The sequence below is a fragment of the Poecilia reticulata genome, linkage group LG5, assembly GCF_000633615.1.
Source record: "Poecilia reticulata strain Guanapo linkage group LG5, Guppy_female_1.0+MT, whole genome shotgun sequence".
Lineage (NCBI taxonomy): Eukaryota > Metazoa > Chordata > Actinopteri > Cyprinodontiformes > Poeciliidae > Poecilia > Poecilia reticulata.
Window position 1 is genome coordinate 25032352 of NC_024335.1, and position 22188 is coordinate 25054539.

Here is a 22188-nt window from a genome sequence, read left to right on the forward strand (position 1 = left end):
TTATTTTTTCCTTCCCATTTAATCTCAAGTGCTATCCCTGAAATAAAACACTACACTCAGGGACAGACAAATCCACTCAGTCAGATTTGGACATAATTTGAGCAAATATAGATAAATGATGGGTACAGAGTCATTCAATACAAGCAAATATTTCAAAGTACAGGTACCTCAGTCACTCAATTCACTTTGTGCAGCACGCTATACACATTTTCAAGCCTGTGATGATTTTCCACAATTATGGCTGATGAAAACATGATTATAAGTTTAATTCAATTCAGACCAACAAAAATACCTTTTAATACAGAAATGTGGGCTTAATGAAAAGCATAATATCTGGGTAAAAATCTTCTTTAAAAAGATACTTTTAATTTGACAAGTGGGCCTCAGAAAATCACACATAAAATGAATATGGCATAAGAAAGTATTAAACAAACTTGACATCCACCCCAAATTTAATTTGTTTCTGGTGTTGTTTACTTAAAAAAAACACACACACACAATAAAATTGTGGATATATTTATTTTTTAAGAAACAGCTTTTCAAGAATGCTCAACTCTTTTGGTTTGGCAAGAAAAAAAAACAATATTAAAACATTAAAATACAGATGGGAGAAAACCACCTTTACACATGTTTTCAATGGTGGACCCTACTGTACAGTTTCGTAAGTTCAGAAATACAAAATACCATCTCAGTAGCTTTCTGTCTATAGATCAGATGTGTGGCGAAATTAGCACGACGTCGGAACGTCTTTAAAACGTGGAGATCTACATGTAACACAGTATAATCCAAATGCTGTTTCAGAACATTATCAAAGACTCATCTTATAAAGCTTATGTAGGTTTTCAAATATATCTTTCATTTTTTTCTCATGTACTCAGATGCTTTTTTAAAAAAAAAAGTAAAATAAATTTAAAAATAAAAGTGGTGCCAAACATTTGTTAGCTGAGGCACGCTGGTGAACATAGTCTGAGGCACTGTGGAATAAAAACATACAGTACAAGTTTAGTCTGATATTTGGTCAGGGGAAGGATTTGGATTTAATGATGCAAATCAGTTGTCCACATTCAGTTACCATGGGTTATGGTACAGCTGTTAATAATTTAGTATTTTTCTCTTCTGCTCTTCTTCCCGTCTGGCTGCTTTTATTTTGAAAGGTCACCAGCCTAAATCTGTTACTTCTGATTTCTATTAATTTCTCTGAATGCACTTTAGTCCATCTTTTAAATTAAATAATAATAATAATCATACAACAACTTTAAGTTACAAATACTCTGTAGGATGTATGTATCGCCACATAAATATCACAACAGTTCACTTCAGCTGCCAGTTTTCCCAACACACATTTGTTTCGAAGTAATTTTTTTCGGTAACAGACTGCACAAAGTTGGGGAAATCAAAACAAGCTGGTGTATCTTTTCAAGACGTCTAGAATAATTGAAACATTTGAAACAGAAAAAAATGCACAGCTAGAAACAGAAATACACATTTTTTAAATAGAACTGAATTGACCTCAGGTAAAAGGATGGAAGCAGAAACGTGGGTAAAGAATTTATCCATCAGAGTACAACGCTGTTGCAGATTCATGAAATAAGTTTCTTTAACGGAACATGCGAAGACCGGGAACGCGTAGTGAATTGTCACTTTGGTTGTGTTTGCTAACAGTTTAAGTGATTTATTGCATATTATTATCATGATTATTATTAAAAGTCTAATGAAATACCTGAAGAAGCACATTTGATCTCAGCATTATCTCCTCCAACTTGTCACAAGTGATGCATGGCTAAAGTTTAGTTTGGCACTTTAAAAACAAAGAATGAACAGCAGCATCACAGTCTAGTATTTCTGAAAAATCACAGACTGGACATTCGGAGACAAAAGAACAAAAGCGTTGCTCCATAACTTCACGTTCTCCTATAAATATCGTCCAGTTTTTGTCAACAGTTGCGTTGTGATGGTTACAATAAGACACAAAAAGTAACGGAAAGCGGTGACACGGTTTCAAACAGAAAAACCACTGCAGCTTATATAATAATAATTAACATTCTTTCAAATTAAAGTTTTTTGCCAAACATAAGATAACATCAACTTTGTACTCTTGGAGCAAATGGTTTCCTTAAATATTCAACTAAAAAGAAATGATATTTTCTTACATATTATAAAAGAACAACAGAGGGAGAAGTGTGACCAATATTTCACATATATTAAACCTTTTATCTTTTACATTCACCTTAGATATTTTAACTATGAACTTTGTAATTGTACAAATAACTTTATGTCTGGTCATTCAGGTTCAAATTTTAAAAAATCATCTGGTTCTTCATATGAAATAAAAATAGAATTTAATTCAACCATGGCGAAATTTACATTTTTTTTATACTTGTTAATTATAAATGATTTCTGGGTTTTATTTAGCATACTTGTATGGTACTAAATCCACCAGTCGCCCACAAATGTCTTTAAAATTATTTGGAGAAAAAAAAAATTGTCTAAAATAAGTGCTTAAAGACCAGATGACTTTTTTACTCATATTAAACGCCCTCCTCACTTTTTACAATGACTTTGAGTTAAATATCTGAATAAATAATTAACCCCAGGCTTTTGTAGCATAATGGGAGGCAGCTTGGTCCCTGAAAACAACAAACATACTGTAGCATACAGAATGATCTGATAATACAGGAATAACATATTTATAAATATGTAGATAATTATATAAACTAATGTATGTTTTCCCTGATGAATAAAAATGTTAGATGAGGAAAAAAATGGCCGATAAAGAGTGAATGATTGACACCAGCATTCAAGCACTACAGTTTCTCTGAATCTGTTACTCTGATCATTTGCTATTGAGGTTTCATTATCTGGTTGGTTCACGAAAGGAAACGATTGAACATGTGCTGCAGTGTGCGGTCGCCAACGCCAACTGTCCTTGGCATTATCCAGCTTCTCAGGTCTCCCTTTAGCACCCATTTAATTCACAGGATGCTGTCCAGGAAAGACGACGCGTCTGAGATGCTGGACATGTTTAAATGTCTCTTGGTGCGCTGTAAGGACACTTCAGCTGATGTGAGACACTGAGGGTTGAAGAGAAAATTATACTGGCCAAGCTTCATGGGGTTCCCTCCAGTCAAATCGAGTGTCTACAGTCAGTCAGAGTGCAGCACTGGACTGCACCCGGCGTCCCATTATCTCTCAGCCTGCGGATCCGTCTCCATGTCACTCAGGAGGTACAGGTCTGTGTGGCGGGACAGTCCCCCGACCATCTGAAAGGAGGAGAAAGGTTCTGTCATCAGAGAGCATGCTTCGGACGCTACGCTTTTTTTTATTTTTTATTATTATACATGGAAACTAGATGAATCTGCCTTGAATGAAAGAACATACGTAAGATCCCTTCTGCTATTACTCAGATTTTTAAATCAATTTGTAATAAAATTAGCCATTAACTAGCTGTGTCTCTGTTTAACCTTTGCATAGCTGTAGCATTTTTCTTGACAAGGTTACAATGAGCATCATAAAAGCAACGGGGTTAGATTAGTGTTATTAACAAATATGGTAGTACACGTAAATACCTATATTATTATGGCACACTAATAAAGGACATTTAATTTAGATTAATTGTTGTCCCTGCTGCATCTTGTATTTCATCATCATAGAGTCAACTTTAGAAAATGAAACATCTCAACCAGTTTTATGCGTTACACGTAGAGGTGTGTCGATTGATCGGCCACCGATCAAAATCGGCCGATTTCCATGAAAAAGTGTATGATCAGTGATCGCCGATCACGGTCCCTTGTTGCCGATCACACAAACCGATCACCTGCATCTCATTTCGCAGCCTGCCTGTGCAGCTGGTCTCCTCTTTCCTTCACTCTGCACAAACGCGCAGCAACATATCCTAAGCGATGTGGAACTATAATGCACTGTTGCGGCGTAAAATTGAAGCATATGGGGTGAAGCACGTCAAAATGCATCAACAAAACGAAGCTAATACAACATAAAAACAATGCCATACTTGACGGAGTTTGGCTACATCGAGGCTCACTGCAGTAAAAAAGACATATGGAGGATCAGATAGCAGGTAAAGCAGCGCACAGCTACAAACACTCACCCGGATTAGCATGACGGTCAGAAAGCTAAACAAATAAGCCCGCAAAATTATTTAAGTCTTCGAGCTGCGATGTAAGACGCTGGTTCTGATCTCGCTGTTGAACCGCTGCTACACGTTACAGGTAGTAATATTTCACAGACGGAGCGCTGCTTCTGCTCCACCTGGTAGTGACTCTCACACCGAACCTCTGCTTAAAGCTGCAGCATCTAACTTAAAATATACATTTTACATACATATTAAAACTTTCGCTGTCCTAACATGAGACAGATAATCTCTAAAAAAATAATCGATCTCCTCCCTGCTCTGCATAATTACTCCGCTCAGTCAGAAACAGCCACTCAGAACTAGCAGTAATCAGCTAGCCGCCGTGCTATCAGGAAGTTTTCATTCAGTAACTGGATTGTTTATTGTAATGGAACCTGTATTTGCCTTTGAATGTTAAGTTTTATACTTGAATTTTTTTGGCAATGTTGAGAGGTTTTATTTTGGCTCTTATTATTATTTAGCCTCTTCAGAGCCTTCATATGTTTTCAGTCTGTTAAAGATAGTAATAGTGATAGCAGTACAATTTGCACAATGCCTGTTTTGTTTTTTTTCTTGGAAAAAGTGATTAAAAACAAGTTTTTGTCTAAATTAAGGTGAATTCATGGTTCCTTTTTCCATATAATGTAACCAGTAGTGCTTATGATTAAAAAAATAATAATAATTATGTGATCAGTATCGGTGATCGGCCCTTATGGGTGATCGGAATCAGCAGGAAAAAACCTGATCGGCACATCTCTAGTTACAAGGCAAATCAGCTTCATTTGGGCCAAATTGTGATTGTTTTTAAAGCACCAATTAGCTTACCTTGACAACAAGTGTAACTTTAAATACTTTGTTTTTCTTGATTACAGCTAAGCTCAAAACTATTCATACCCCCAGCAGATTAAGATTTCCATTTGTTTTTATTCGCTCAAGAAGTTTCTCATATGAAATGAGACAAGACTTTGTCATGATTTAGTAAAACAACATAAAAGGAGTATCAGACTTTAAAAAAAAGATACTAAAAGTGGTATTTTGATTATTTTTGGTGATAAAAATTAATATAAAAAGCAAAATTAATCACTCTTTTTAAATATAATAGAAATCTATTACTATATATTGGAAAGTTGTTCCAAACTGAAATATTGCTCTGCAATTACAATTTAACTATTATTAAGTTTCCTCAATTCACCATTTACATCAGCTGTAGTGCAACTATATCCAAAATTATCTCAATTAATTGATTTTCAATATGTTTGTAGGGATTTCTAGTTGAATCATAGCATATTTAATATGCCTTTTATTGATAGAAACAAAATGTATTTTTGTGCAATAGTTAAAGTATTTAACTATTAGTAACAATTGTGAGGTGTTACATTACAAAGTAAGAAAAGAGCTCTGATAAATAAAGTCTGATGAATCTGAGAGTTTCTCATCATGATCATTTGTTTCTCCTGTTACAAGAAAAAAAAAAAAAAACGACACAATGCTTGGTTCCTAAAATAAATAAACTAAATTGGGATTTAATTTTATCATACGGTGCAACTCAAAAACATATCATTTTAGATCATTCATAAATTACTTGATAAAGTTACAAACTAGACAAATATGTCATTTCAAAATGTTTCCAATTTTAATGTGAGATTTATAATATTAAAATAAAATAAAATAAAAACAATTGTATTTGTTAGCAAAACATGTAACAAACAATACCTACAGACAGGCTTCCACTAATAAACTGACTTTATTGAAGTTATTGTTTAATATCAGTATTCAGTCTTATTTGATACACATCTAATCTGAATGTGATGAACCAGAAATAAACCTCAGCTGTCATTTTGATTTTCCTTTCATTTAAAAGATGAAACCCTGGAGCGCAGAGAGGAACCAAAGGCAGCCTGGTGGCAGCGTCATAATCTGGGATTACCGTTTTCGGTTTTGTCTCAAATCAAAAAAGTTAGAAACCTGCCGACATTTCAACAAAGAAAAGGCTTCACCAGCCAGAAGAAAAGAAATTGCAATTGTCAACCAGATTTAATTTGAACCAGAGCCACGTCTGACAGAAACCCAGTGGATCAGGACTGTGATCCTCACAAGACGAGGGGCTTGGAGACTTATTAAAATGGAAACTTTTAAAGTAAAGATAATGAGTGCTAATAGTCTCTTAAAGCCAACCTTAAAATTGTCATACTAACCCTTCTGCAAAACAAAATCCTGAAAATGCAAGTATAATCTTGTACAGATGTGTTGACATATGGTTTTTTAAAATCATTTTTTATTAGTTACATCATTTGATTAATCTTGAGATCTTAGAACAACTTATCAAATATTTTTACAGTTCAATAATTTGCTGCCACTATTGTGCTTTAATAGTTATTTGATTAATTTGCTAGCTGCTAAATTAAAGTAACTCTAAAATTAAGAAACTTTGTAAAAAGAAAAAAAAAACATTCCTCCACCAGATCTTTTATTTTCCAGCTGAATTGTAAAGCATAAATATTTTACTGGTGAGAAAAGCTAGGAAATAATCAATAGAACAAAAAACCCACAATTTTATCAGTTTATACACTTTGTAAAAAAAATAAATCAAGTTTCCTTAATTTTTAATCTTTTTTTTCTTCTTAATATTTCATGAATATTTGATGGTTAATTAAACCTCATCAGAAGTCCTGAGACAGAAGAGTCCAACACATGTCCACATATCCATAATTGGCTTTTATTTTGGACACATGGTGTGCTTCATCAAGCATCAGAAAACAGCAGATATGAAAAAATATCACATAACACTTCCAGTGTAGACATCACTTTCTAATTTTCATAACACTTGTGCGCTTGTCATCTCTTTTATTTTTTAGAACATATCTGTGTGAGGTATTTCTAACAGAGAAGAGACCCTAGGCCATGTAAAAATATAGTTCTACTAAAAAGAAAGAGGTTAAAATGTAGAAATCTGGATCCGACCCAACATGAACAAACAACTAATACAAACTGTGACGGTGATTCCCGAATGTAGCCTGAACTGCTGCCTTAACACATCTGCAAACATCTTCACATCACTTGGATATTGCTCAGTTTTACGCTTTTATATTTGATCTAATTTAAAATTCATTACTTTATCACTTGTCTCTACCGAGAACAAATTCAACTTCATGTCATGAAGAAAATGTGAAGGAATTTAAGCTTTTCCTGCTCATGAGTGACAGATTTACAGTCATAAAACTCTGCAAAACATGAGCATCACCAGCACTTTCTTTACCTCGTTAAATAATTCATCACTATAAAGTAATCAAATTTAAAATGTTGAATGTATGCTACCCAGCCGTTCTTAGATTAACTGCATTGTGTTTTTTTTTAATGCCACAGCAGCTGGGTTGCACACACTTCAATATAATTTGTTTCCATCTAAGCATTTTCTTTATAATTCTAATAATCTAAATGATCCAAAGTTTTTAACTATGTACAGTGAAATACCTGAAAAACACAGATCAAAAATGGTACATGTTTAAAACAGACAGCTGAAGCTAGAAAAACAAACTAGCCTTTAATTACTTGTGCTCATCCTGCATATAGTAATTTATCATTACCTTTCTATGTTTTTGAATTTAATTCAGATACAACTCCATTGCAGAGCAGCTTTTTAAAGCTAAAATATCTCTTGGACAAACTAGAATACAGTAAACTTCCTTGTTTACTGACCGTCTTCTGCTAAATAAATGTGTTTAACATGTTTCACATGTGGAAACTAAAAGTGACAACTGTGTCATATCAAAAAAACTACTGCAATGATCTACATGATGATGCTCGTTAGGTGTTTTCAAATTAGTTCCCCAACCACAGAAATCATTTATATAAAAAGACAAACACACAGTAGAGGCCACGCCTCTCTGGCATCTGAATTATTGAGGCACTAAGACAATTATTGTGGAGCAACCGTGAACAAATCTGAGAGTCTGCATGAGAGTGCACCCTCTAAAGTGTGCCATTTTAAGATTAAAACCGGCTTCAAACTAACCCGATATTAAACTCCACGTTGTGCAAAGAGACAGTAAAAAGTGACAAAACTTGCACTGTGTCCCAGTGCAAAACAATGAAACATATGCTTGTAGCTTTCTGCATATACTAGAATCAGCTTATAACACAAAAACAAATGAAAAAAAAAAGACACACCAACTAAGAGAGTGAAGCTCAACTGGGCTGGATATCATTTAGAGCTTTCTAGTTCACAAAAATAAAACAATACATGTTTATTATAAAGTAACATTTCTGAAGCAATAGAAGAGACAAAAACATGCAATCTGACGCTACACATAGGATAAAACAGCAGAGGACATTGAGGTAGTCATGGTGGAAATCCTTATAAAACAAGGAATGGACTCCATGTAAGCAGAATGTGTGCAGGAGGATAATCCACTCTTATGCAGCACATCAGATTTTTGTCATCAATTAAAAATACAGTAATTAGTGTGTAAGAATTTTGTGTCGGCTGCTTCATGCGGCATTAACGTTAAAACTGTTAGTAGAGAGGTTCACATACGACAAAAAGAACAAGTTGAGAGCTAGAGAAGATGTAGGCTAGTTTTCCCTACACTCAGTCTATATCAGCTGAAAACCAAAAGAAAGAGAAAGACAGCTGGTCTAAACAGTATCGTTAAAGATCTTCGGCTGCTTGTCACCTAAACCAAATGCAATTTTTACAGATTTACTGCAGCGCTGTGATTTTGTACTCCTATACTTGAAGGACTGCATGTGGAGAAACACAAATATTCAGCACCTTAGATGGTTTTCTATCAGCTACCAGCTACGTATTACCATATTTTTCGGACTATAGGCCGCTACGTTTTTCCTATGCTTTGAACCATGCGGCTTGTAGCCCGGTGCGGCTTTTCTGTGGATTTTTATTCAACCACCAGGGGGCGCTTTAACAGGAAGTGACTCATTGGAAGTCACAATTGGAAATCAAAGAAGAAAGTGCTAATTTTCATTTAGAACAAGCACATGCTAGCAACAAGAGAAATTTCTTCAAACTCATATGATGCAGCTTTTAAGTTGAAAGCTATCGATCTGGCAGCAAATAGAGCCGCTGGACGTAAACTTGGCGTGAACGAATCCATGGTTCTGCTTTAGAGACGGAGGACTGCGTCCTTAATAGCAGATTTAGAGCGGTGGAGATATCATCAGCTTAAAGCCCGGTACGGCTTATTTATAGATGTACTTTACAGTTTTTTTTATTTTTTATTTGTAGGTGCGGCTTATAGCATCATGTGCTCTATAGTCCGGAAAATACGGTAGTTATGACGTTAGAAATACAGACGGAAAGATGTCTAATGTAGGCTCATATTACTGACTTATAACTCAGGTAGATAAATATCTACTGTCACAAGTAAATATCTAAAGAATGAATACAGCTAATCTGATTCCCTAAATAACCGTTTGTTTTAATAACACCAACATCTTTACAAACATTTGGCTCATTCATGCTGTGCTGATGTAGTCCTGATTTGTCTGGGAGCCTAAAAAGCATCAAATGTTGATATCCAGCCCAACACAAGAACAACATGAGAAGAGGAGAGAGTCTGACTTCGTGATCCTAAAATAAGTCCTGGTTGTGTGCAGTGTTCCCCCAGCGGTAAGAGTCATGCAGGCGGACAATGTGGTGTTCAGCTTTAGGAGTCGTACTCAGACTGCTCCTCTACGAACACCGCAGGTCGATTGCTTACCCTGCTGCCACAGTCCAGGCAGGAAACCCCCAGGGCAACCAGGCAGTGCCAAGCCTGCAGACAACCAGAGCAGAGCAAGAGGTCAAGACTCGATTTCTGCAGGATTATGATTCATCTTATAACAGAGAAGGTCAAGCTAGCACGAATAGCTGCTTTTTAAAAAAAAAAAAAAAACGTAAATAAATTATTTGTTGCAGTTGCATAATCTCACAGTTTTAGTTTGGATTACCACTCATTTCAAACAAAGACACTGGCGGCAGGATCACTGCTACCTGCGACATAAGTGTAACTTTATTTTTAATCTAAACTTTACTTTCTCTAACTGACTCTCTAAAATCGGAAAGACTGGAGAACATGCTATGGTAGAAAGGTAGATATGTGTTGCACTTTATATGTCAATAAATAGAAACAATCTAGAGAAATCAAACAATTACAAACATAAACAAGCCAAATTAAACTGGCTCTTTAGTAAAAGCTCTCTCCTTTGGGTCAAGAGTTAGAAAAGGAAGACTCTGTGGAAAAGCACTTTATGGCTAATATTTGGTTTGGTAGAGGACCTGTTATGCTGTGAAACCTTTATGATGGCATAATAAAGTACAGATTTTAAAACTATAACCTTCAGGCTTAAAGCTGAAACCATCACTTGGTTTTTCAACAGGTTAATGATTCAGAACATACAATCAAACACAAAAGTCCAACAGAAAACATGTTTTCTACCCAGTACTGTGGATAATACACAGATTGTGCATAAAGAAAAATAAATAAATAAATAAACGATCAAAAATTTCTCTCTTTGTGCTCCAACCTTGTGAAATATTATAGGAGAAGAGTAAGAGTCGTCCTGCTGGCAAACGATTTCTCAAAGTAGTTGGGGTTCTAATAACTGTACCACCTGTGATTCTGTTTAAAGTAACTATTGCTTAAATTGGGATTTTAAAAAATCTATTTTTGTGGTTGAAATGTACCTGAAAGTGGTCAAAGTTATGGGTAAAGTAGTTGAAAGTAGAGAGAGCGATGAATCTAGAAAGACTAATTCATGTGAGATTAGGCTGCAGCAATTCAAGTTAACGCTGCACTAACATGAAGCAGCACACCAAGTGCACAGTTTTAATAAAATAATGAATAAATCCCACTTAGACTTGACAAAAAAAATTGGATTTTATCTCTTGAACCCACCAGGTAGATCACGAAGACCAGGTATGCCACGGAGATGAGAGCAGCGATAACGTAGAGCAGGACGCTGTTCAGCGCAGTCACATAAACAATCACAAAGTACATGTTGATTGCACAAACCACCAGGATGACGATGCCTCCTGCAATCTTCCACGCCCTTAAAGAAAGAAAAACGGTTATTTAACATTGCAGTTTTCAGAAAATTGGCCAAGCTGAAAAAACTGAACACTAACATAACTTTAAAAATATATATATACAAAATATAACCTTGTAATTTGAACAAAGTTAAAATATTTCACTTCTTTAACCCAAACACCTTAATCGACCCTTTCAGTTCCCTTCCTGTAATGAGGAACTGATCTAAAAATACTGTGAGAACGTCAGTGGGTCAGGACTCAAGACATCAATAGAGACTCTATTAAACAAACAGAAATGTTTGACTTACAGCCCGTTAGCAAAGTCATTCATGATGGAAGTCAGACTGGTGAACGTCAGGATCGGGATCAAAGCAAACGGAAGCTGTTGGAGAAGAAAAATGATTATTGATACACAGCAGCGTTACATAAAACATGACAAAAAACGCTTAAGATGCATGTTACTACTTTAGTTTCTCCTGACCTGCAAACTTTGAAGCACATTGAGGAAGTCGTTCATCCCCGTCAGATGGTTAACGTCCTGAAAAATGGCGACTAGGAGCGTCGGCGTGATAGCAATGGAGCGGGTCAGCAGCACCCGAGCGAAACGAGACCACTTCAGGTTCAGAAACCCCTGAGCAAAGGCACAAAATGACACCATTTTGCAGCTTTTTAAACATTGTTTGAAAAACCGCAAAGCAGCAGATGCTGCACGCAAAATGACGAGCAGCAGGTTTTCTCACCTCCATCACAAACTGTCCAGAGTAAGTGCCTGTCATGGTGGAGCTCTGACCGGCTGCCAGAATCCCGACAGCCCAGATATAGAGAGCTGCAGGTCCGAAGAAACAGCCCAACACCACTCCCTGTGCAAAATGTACAAAAAGACAGCGATCACCTCTAGTCTAAAAGCTAAAGCTCTGCATCAGAGCTTATTGTATGCATGTCAATTGTTGAGCAGACATACCCCTTTGTAGATGTCCACCTCCAGAGTGCCGTTGTTGAGAGGGAAGAGGTCGGTGCGGTTGATGCCGGTCGCGTTGCACTCATGGTTCTACAACACAACAAGCAACAACTAAATCTGCATTTTGTGTTAATCTACTCTTTAAAAAAAAGCTCTGCAGCAATCTGTCATCAGTTAGCAAATAGCATAGCGGTCGTACTCACCACATCCATGTTAGTTTTATTGTAAAAGGCCTGAGCAAAGACTGCGACGACAAAGACGTTGATGAGGAAGGACACGAAGAGGGCGATGGATGATTCGATGAAGAAGTATTTATTGGCTTCTTTTACTTCCTTCTTATTTTTCCGATCCACTTCTCTGGACTAGGAAAAAAAAAAAAACACCACCATTTTAGGCTTATTTCTCATTTTAGAAAGCTTGTTGATGAATTTTCTCAGGATATAGAGTTATCTTTATTTTTTACCTTTACAAGCGCTGAGTGCAGGTAGATGTTGTGGGGCATGATGACAGCACCAACGATTCCCACGGCCTGCTCCAGCTGCACGGGCCCACAGTCAGCACAGTACGGCAAAAACATCCCTTTAAGAAGCTCTCCCTGATCCGGTTTCACCAGAACGTACTGGAGCCGGACAACAGCAGGAACAAGAGAGAGAGAACAACGTTAGACGTTTTCTTTTCCCCCAGAGTGAAACGATGATACTACAAATGGATCTAATGAATGTGAATGTTCACTAATCCACACAAAGTGGAAATTTTCTAACTATTCTTAAAGGTTTAAGTGTGAGCCAGAAACTGAAACAATATGAACGAGGTCAAAAAAAACTGTCACACATCCAGTAAGAGTTATTGATGGGTCCTAAACGTGTGCGGTTTCTCTAAAACTAAACCTAATTCTTATTTTTTTTATATCTTTAATGTTTGAAGTTTTATGTTGCTATTCCACTCTGAAGAAGAAGAGTTCAGCTGCAGCTTGAAAAACCCAGATTTAATACGACATCCATTATGTCAGGTGTGAAGGAAGCTCACCTCATAACCAAAACTTATGGCCATTACAGTAATCAGAAATCCAAAGAAAGCTTCAAGTTTCCTCAAGCCTAGAGAGAGAAAAACATGTAAAAACACTAAAACTAGTCGGAAAGGTGTTGTAAGTCTGGTCATAAATGATTACACACCGTATTTGTCTAAAAAGAGGAACACAAATGTGTCTGTGATGGTGATGAGAACTCCTGCCCACAGTGGGATCCTGGATAATTACACAAAGAGAAGAGAACGATGAAGATCCACTCAAATTTTGATCTATGTTAAATCCCCGACGAAAACAAAGCACCTTACCTGCCCACTGACAGAAGGTTGAAAGCTATGGCACAGCCGATGACCTCCTGCATGTCTGAACCAATGATAGCCAGCTCGACCATTAACCAGAGTAAAATCCGTGGAACCTGGCAGAAACGACCGTTTGTTTGAGAAGTAATTACAAAACAACCACCGCTTCAGACAACTACGACCAGCAGGAAGGAGGGAATCAGGTGGAAACTCACGGTGGGATACTGGCGGTTGCAGACTTCAGCCAGGTGCATCCCGGTGACGACGCCGAGGCGTGCAGCGAGCCTCTGCAGCAGCAGCCCAATGATGGTGGACACAAGCAGCACCCATAGGAGCTGCCAGAGAGAGGATCAGCACAATCATCTCTGATGGGCCTACTTTCATTCACCAGCATTACACCTCATAAAATTAGAGCCTAAACGTGTGCAATAGGTTTCATATAGTCAATGCTTGAGGTGAAGAAAATATCTCCAGCAGACAGTAACTGGCTGCAGGTGATTGCTTTAGAAGCTGGCTAGTCACAGAGCGGAAAAAATGAAGCGCGCCAAATCAATCTGAAACCCAATACTTTCCTGAATAATGAAGGAAGGTAATATAATATAATATAAATCATTATCAAAACATTAGTCATCATTTTGGTGGCAATTCTGACCTATTTTTGATGCTAATCTACAAAACTCAGAAGTCCAAAATTGTATTCCTGCAAAACTTATTTATTTCTCTCCTGTAGGTTTTTTTTAAACCTAATATATGATCTATTTTGGGTTTTCTCTACCAAAATCTGCTTTATCCTCAAAAAAGCATTAATTGTTCATTTTCACCTTTAATCTTAGTCTAAAATATGTCCAAATGTACAAATAAACAGATTTATTTTATACTTTGAGATCTGTTTTGATGCACAGATCAACATGTTTTATTCAGTACCTTAAAACCAGCTTTTGCACCAGACTGCAGGTCCGACTCAATGTTCCCAGGATCCAAGTAAGCGATGCTCATCAAAAACCCCGGTCCGGTGAAGGCCCATAGTTTACGGAAACTGAACATCTGACAGGGAGAAACAGCTGGTTTTTATTTCTCAAAATGGTTACAAAACTGATGTGCAATAAATCACCCAACGTTTACACAAAGCTTTATTTAAATATTAGTAAGTAAAAAAAGAATAAAAATCACAACTAAAATGTGAAAACGGCATACTAATGAAAAAAAAAATCACTCATCATTAAATAACGCACTTAAAGATTTACACTCGTATTGTTTGAAAATTCCCATGTTCTTACCTGGTTGGGACTTTCTGGAATGGGAACCCTCGCCTCAAAGTAGGTGGAGAACGGTTCCTCTTGAGCCACGGGGGAGGCAGGAGGAGAGATGGCGCTGTAATGGTTCGACTGGACTCCATTTTCCTGCCGGGACTCCTCTGAGACAGACACACAGGTTTCACAGAAAGCTCCGTCAACACACGGCAGCGTGGATCTTCCTCCTTTTAGAGAGTTTATCAGGAAGGAGATGCATACAGGCAGGAACCAGATATCCAATATATAATGGTTCTTCATTAACCAAAACGTTCTGAAACGTTTCTGGAATGAGCAAAGAATGAAAAAACAAACACATCTCAGGCGTAACCAAATGCAATTTAAACACTAGGTTACAAATCTGGATTCATTCAGGACTTTTTGAGGCCTAAATTCAGAAATAAATAACATAGGACTATTTGAGATATTGAAGATTTTAAACTTTCTAGATCATGCAGAAAACTTGGTTTAGTTACTCGGTTATATTTGTGGTGTATTGGCGATGCACAATCAAAGAAAGAACCTGTAACAGTCATGCAATCTTTTATTTTCTTTTACAGGAAGCAAAACCGTAAAAGTAAAAAGATTTACTGGTGTCAAATATCAGCTACCCTACTGCACTGAAACTTCTTCAAATCAGCAGAATCAGCTGACTCTTTTCCAGCGAACCCTATGCCAGAGTCTCCACATGAATTTTGGCGAAAGACAAACACAAACTTGAGACTCGTTCTGTTTGCGTTCAATATTTGCTCAACTCATTCTTCTCACATTTAGCATATTTAGCTTCCTCACAGCAGCGGTGCAGCAAGATCCTCAATACAAAGAAGTAATTAACATCTAATGCAACTCTGCCACACGAGTAGTCTGAAACCTGCAAAACCTCCAATTACTCACAACTTGAACTAAAATTTGCTATGACAACACTTGAAAGGAAAATAATCATTTCCAAACCTACAAATAAGCTTTCCCTTTACTCCTAATTGCTGTTTGAGCTGATAAATGTACGACTGTATAAATGCAACTCACTGAGCCTGGATCGTTCCTGCTTCCCTGAACTCATCTCCAACTCACTGCAGGTCCTAAAGTCCACTGTGGCCTAAGAATGACTCTGTCTTTATACGCCGCTGCCTCTGGGTGTGTTTTTTCCAATACAGGAGGGGGGGGAGGGGTTATGTCACACTGACAGTCTGGTGCTATGTGTCAAAACATGATTTGAACACAAAGCACAACCCAGAAATAAGCCTGTAAATATATTTTGTGACTTTCAAACGTGTTTTATTCAGGTTACTTGTTATTTGAACGCTTTAAACTAACTTCAAAACTATATTGCAACCTCAGGGAGGCACTCAGAGTGTGATGTGAAGTTTCTCCTGCTTAAAGGAGGTGCTACCTTCCAGGAGGTCTCCGTTCTGCTCGCCTGTCATCAGGGCAGGCTGCAGGATCCGCGGGAAGGCGAGGGATGAATGTCAGCCGCCCCTGAAACAAGGCAACAGTTTATGAGAGAAATGAGAATGAGGTTTTATTAGCTTTAAATGAAATTAATGCTTTACAAATGTGAAAAAAATAAAGGAGCAACTTCAATGACTTTGCAGAAATTTGTTAACTGTGAAAATCACAAGTCACGCTCATGATTAAGCAACACTGGAATCAAGGCAAAAGCCACAATGTGGAGGAGAACTTTCACAGGAAGCTTCAACTTCACCACAACCACTCCAGTTTCACTTCTGCTACAGTCTTAACTGTACCGTTAGCAGGCAAAACTCCAAAACAGAGTCCAAATGTAAAGCAGGCAGCGGTGTTCATAACACAGTCTGGGCACATGACTGTGGCACGATGGGGCGAGTGAGGAGCTGAGGCAGCAGACAGGGCAGCTTTTCCAGCAGACAAACCACTTCCTCACTATGAGGTGGCTTCAGGAATAGTTAACCAAAAGTCACGTTCTGCTTCAGCGACTTCATCAAACAATAACAATCCATAAAAGCAATGTTAATGAAGAGTTATAATATAACTAAGAAAAATGAGGCTGTAAAACACATCATAGTTACATGTTCTCCATGATGTTCTTCATTTTGTGAAGCATCTGTCTTTGTGCAATCTTCTTCAGAGAGGTTCCCAATACATGACTTCAGAAAAGATTGCACTCTCCTTTTAGTAAATCTAAGGGTGTTTTCACAACTGATAGTCCCCTAAACTCAGTTTGACTTGGGGGCTAAAATGGCAACATCTGTTACATTTTCAGCTGGTGAGGTTCAGTTTCACACTGCAGTCCCTCAAACGATTTGAAAAACCTGCTCACCTCCTCACCTGTGGTGGCGCTGCACAAAGAACTACTGAAGGAAACCACCAAAGAAGACATGAGCGCACCTTCCTTTTTCACAACATGTAAACAAAAATGGAGTAGCATCCAATTTTAGTGGTTTTCGCTTTTGTCATTAATGAAAGACAACAGGCCATTTCTCCGTCTAGCACTAAACAATCGCGAGCGTTTGTTCTGGTTGCATTTACCCAGAATGCCCTGCGTTATAGTTTACTTTCTGCTTTTGTAGCGGTCTCCAGTCCGTTTGGTTGGTATTTGAAACGCACCAGAGTTCAGTTCAAACGAGCCGAGACCTACGTTTTTAGGCAGACCACAGAAAGTTTGCGTTTTTGGTCCGCATCTGTGTCGGATTGCACATTCTCACCTCCCCAAACAAACCGGACTTTCTAAGCAAACGTCCTAGAGCTCGGTTAAAGCGGACTAAACAGCGCTGGTGTGAAAGCACCCCAACACTGAAGTGCCTGAGCTTCCTCTGTCTGTCCTGTTCCTTTGAGTATACAGTAATAGAGGAGAAGCCATCAGCAAAATGAAGTCAATGCAATGTGGCCTGGAGGAGATCAGCCTCAGGTTCTGCTGAAGCTTTAGAGAAGAGCCAGCTTGTTTTTATAGTAGCCTTCAGCTTGTCTGTGTTGTTGGGTCTGGGTTTGCTGGCTAATCAAGCACAGCTGCAACATGGACATAAAAGCAGGCTTTGGGCTGCAGGTAATTCCTGCAGGAAAATGAAACCAATCTCTCTTCAACACTCATCAGCAGAGAGAAGCATGAATTGGTTTAAAACTTCCTGAGAGACTTTAGAAAACACAGTGGGTCAACACCGACTGATGTTGGGCCACAATCATCACTATCTGAGGAAACTTCACACTGGGCCTGAAACATCTTGGATTGTGTGCCTTTCCACTCTTCCTCCAGGCTCTGGGACTTTGCAAGGGAAATGTAATTATGTACTTTCAGTTAAAAAGTGGGATGTTGCACCACTGAGCAAGAGTGCAGTCCTTATCTCCTTAGTATTAATGTTAATATAAATTATTAAGAAGCAATCCAGCATCGAGTTTTCCCATCTCTAACATTGATCCTAGCACATTTTTCCATATTTAAGTCAGAGGTTTTGATGATTCACAGTGACGTGAAACAGAATATATTTTTATTTGAAGAGAAACTGTCTCAGGACTGGATTTGCTCATTGGACATGCACTGATTAATGGGCCGAAGGACACTTAGATCCACTATGACTTAGACCCAACTATTTGTCATGTGCTCTCTCATGTGACCACACCGTCAGCAGACTCTGAAACCAGACACACCAGCAAGAGGTTGAACACAAAGTGCCAACTGATAAATAAATACCATTGTGCTTGAATAATTAAATGAACACAAAAGTGTTTCTGAACTCCTTCTGAATGATTTTACTAACAATTCGCACCCATACATTGAGCATTTCTACTTCCTAAGTGTTCACCCAGCAGCTAATTCTTTTTTATGCTAATCTTCTGATTTAAAAATAAAACACTTATTCAGCTTGCAGCTCTGGAACAAGGTTCAACATAAAGATTGGATTAATTTTTCTCGCTTAGCTACTCAAGTGAAGTGGTTTGGCCTCATTTGTTAACCAAATCAGTCAGAGGCGGTAAACCTCTCAGGTTAGATTGAAACTAAATGCATCTTCTCGTTTTCCTCTGTCTTTCAAGTTACAAAGTTCAGACATTGGGTGTAATTTAAAGCTCTCCCATCATATCTGTCCTCCAACAGATTTCCTCTTAGTCTCAACAGAACCTGCTGGCTCGATGTTTTATTTCGTCTACTCATTTTGCTATCTTCACCGAGTCTGGAAGGTCAGCATGTGTTGTTCCTGTCCCAGTGTGTCTTGGATTACAGCCACGGATTGGGTAACTCTTCCAAAATGTCACCACCAATCTTGTCAGATTCACTATAGAGGTTCAGTCACCCCACCCCCACCCCCCTCCCGACAACGATACGATAAATATGTGAGAATGGTGTTGAAATAAACTGCATAACCTCATAACATTGACTCTGAAATGACAGTCCTTAATTTAAGTACATTTATTTAGTTTCCAAACTAAAGCTCTCATTGAAAATGTTTTTTTTTTTTTTTTTTTTTTTTTTTTACAAAAATCACCTGTACAATAATACTTCCTCATTAAAGTTGGGACAGTTTTAAGTTGATCTTAGTTTCTAAAAAATTATTGTCAATTATGTCCCTCTTCAAAATGGGCAAGACAAGAGAAAATTCTGTTCGGGTAAGGCAAACTTTGGATGATCTTTGTATGTCAAGTGATGGCTAGGTGCTATCTAGATGTGTATCAGTTGTTTAGGAGTAACATGATGCCATAATTTTAAATATAAATATGTCAGCAATATGTTTATGTTTTAAAATATTCATATAAATCAGTGAATTACCTGCTAAGCCTAAGCTGTGAAGTAGCCTGCTAATGATGCAGTGATTTAAGTCTGATTAGCTAAAGCAGGGAAATAATTAAAACAAGCAGCACTGTTATCAGGACTGGAGTTGCACACCTTGATCTACGCAGATTTATGTAAAAAGAGATGGTTCAGGTATTTGAGAAAGATGAGCCATGTCCTATAGAAGTAGAAACACCAGGAGCACCAATAAGTTTCCAACCAGTGAGTTAGTTAAAATCTTTTGTTTCTCAAATTAAAGGTTGGCTGTTTCTATAACAATTTGTGTGTAATTATGCTGCTGCTTTTATTTTACAGCTCTTCCCCGGGGTAACCAATAAAATCTGTTCACATCTGAATGCCAACATCAGAAAAGGCATGCTATTGCCTTAGAAGTGACTGCAAAGAACAACATTATTTTTAACCAAAAGCGTGAATTAAAAGCTTGTGGGAATAACCATGTTTTCTTGAAACTTCACAGAATGTTGTAAAGCTGGATTCACCACGCTGACGTCAACTAAAATCTGGATGACACAATAATACGTGTCACTTAGTCACTCATTCACCAAACTTCCCTCAAAACATCAGTTAAAACCACAACATAATCTGTACAGAACAGCTTTTACTATCACTACATTTAAAACGCCTCCCAAACCGACAAGTTGTAAGTGAGGTCCCACCCCTCACAGTGGGATTTACAGACATTTACTGTAAACAGCAAAAACATTTTTTGAAAAGTAAGGACATGAAAAACATTGGATTTGCAAAATTGGCACCTGAGGTCACAACAAGGCTTTGGTTCATGTTGGTGTAATGAAATAAGGTCAACACAAAGCAAACTGGTTAAGAAATATTCTGTTTACCGTGCATATTAGTTCCACAACTGAGGCCGTCATTACACATGCACGGGCTTGAAACAAGAAGAAAATGTTGAAGAAGCGTGTTTATATTTTATTCTGTGGCCTTGCTTTCCAAATAGATTACTATTTACTGGACACATTGTATTAAAACACAGCTGGAAAGTGTTTTTCACCAGTCAATGGTCCCACATATTCATTGAATTCATAAAAACTACACAACTCCCACCTTTGACAGTGTATGAAGACATCAACAAACTGCTCATTGCCCATTGCTTGAGTTTAACAAAAAATATAAATAATCTGATATAGTTTAAGATCACCTTTTTTCATGCAAAAATACGATCAATTGCGTAATTCATTCATTCTATAATGGATTGAAAACTATGCTTTTAATCTATTAAAATATTCCTTAGCAAGTTAAGCAATTATGATAATGTAAATTCTGTGAATCCTGATAGAAAAATTGAACTGAGTATTGGTATTGACCGCCTGGTTGGTGCACATTTAGAAATTAGGTATCAATTTATAAAGCAACTACTTTTTTCTTAATACAAGAAAATGAATGTTTCTGGAGAGTTTAAGGCATCATTTGTTTCACAAGACAAATATTTCCCCTATTATGCCATAATTAATACAATCAGAAAAAGACAAATGCATTTCTCGGGCTTTTTGGAAGTAATGAATTTCCTATTAACTCAAATAAACCAATTAAAAATGCAACAATTTTATCACATTACTATGAAGTTTGAGAGCAAGTACTATTAGCAGGATATCAATGTTAGTAATACTGTAATAATTCCAGCACCCTGAACTAAAACCCCGTAAAGGTGATGTGAAACCACAGTTGTCGCTGTAATATGCCACTGACAGATAGAAACAATACTGTAAGCCTTTAGATGACCAGGATGGAGAAGGAAGCGCTCACCAACATGCATCCTTCCGGTCCATATACCCACATGTATAAGCCATGCAGTAACAAAGCCTACAGTTACCCCCAAAAAGCAACCATGCTTCGCCAACATCGACACTTTCCGAGTACAGTTCATGATTAAGATTATGCTAACCCCTTCCCATGATGTACAAAGTATTTAGTTAGCTCTGCTAACGTTAGCTTGACTGTGTAAATAAAAATTCTTACCTGTGGGTAAGATCAGGGAGTTAAAATATCAGCGTGCGTCTTGAGTCCCCCCTGTTAGTTTATAAAATACACCATTTATTCAAACTTGAAGTTAGCTAAGCACGTTATCGATGGAAAGCTGGTCAAAGTCGTGTCAACTGTAGGTTTAAGTCAAAGTGCGCATGTGCCGTATCTCTGCATTGCTGTGATTGGTTGGTTCACCAGACTACGGACGAGCTTGTGAATGATCGACTGTAACGCACCTTCACCTGAAGGTGTCGTGAATGAAGGCCAAGAAGGGAAATAACTTAAATGTTTCTAATATTTTACATATTCTCTCACTCAGTTTTCATTTTGTCCTGTGTTTTATTTAGTCTTGGTGCTTTACGTCACAATTAATCAGCAAAGTTTTTCATCTGATGGAAAATGACACATTTAAAAAAAATACTCAAATGGTATAAAGGAATTTCAATTTGACAAAAAAGAGAAAGAAATTATTAACTCTTTGATAAAAGAATTTACAGCGTTAGAAATTAATTATCTACTTCTCAAATTATCAAATGAAAAGTCTTAATTGACATTACAGACTCCTCTTATAATAGTTGGACAGCTTTTAGCATGTTTTCAAGATATTTCTCAGGATTTATCGGTAATGAGATCTTCTAATTCTTTGAGGCTGGGGTCCCTCCTTACCATTACCCTAACTTTCATCTCCATCCACAGATTCTGCATCGGTACTATTGACAGAAAGCT

The 22188-nt window shown here is 37.4% G+C and overlaps 1 protein-coding gene across 2 annotated transcripts; it reads right to left on the bottom strand.

Moving 5' to 3' along the window:
• Positions 1-500: 500 nt before the first annotated feature.
• Positions 501-21617, bottom strand: slc11a2 (solute carrier family 11 member 2). Of its 2 annotated transcripts, XM_008409982.2 has the most exons (17): positions 21457-21617; positions 16117-16202; positions 14715-14851; positions 14362-14481; positions 13653-13772; positions 13447-13553; positions 13287-13357; positions 13141-13208; positions 12578-12733; positions 12318-12476; positions 12118-12204; positions 11897-12016; positions 11638-11787; positions 11465-11538; positions 11023-11176; positions 9847-9900; positions 501-3260 (listed from the first exon to the last, which is right to left on the bottom strand). In XM_008409982.2, exons 2-17 carry the CDS (start codon positions 16148-16150, stop codon positions 3183-3185), a joined length of 1689 nt encoding a protein of 562 aa, XP_008408204.1. In that variant the 5' UTR covers positions 16151-16202; positions 21457-21617; the 3' UTR covers positions 501-3182. The 2 variants fall into 2 exon arrangements, with proteins under 2 accessions (XP_008408204.1, XP_008408206.1); XM_008409984.2 differs by lacking the exons at positions 16117-16202; positions 21457-21617 and adding an exon at positions 15753-15846.
• Between the last annotated feature and the right edge of the window lie 571 nt (positions 21618-22188).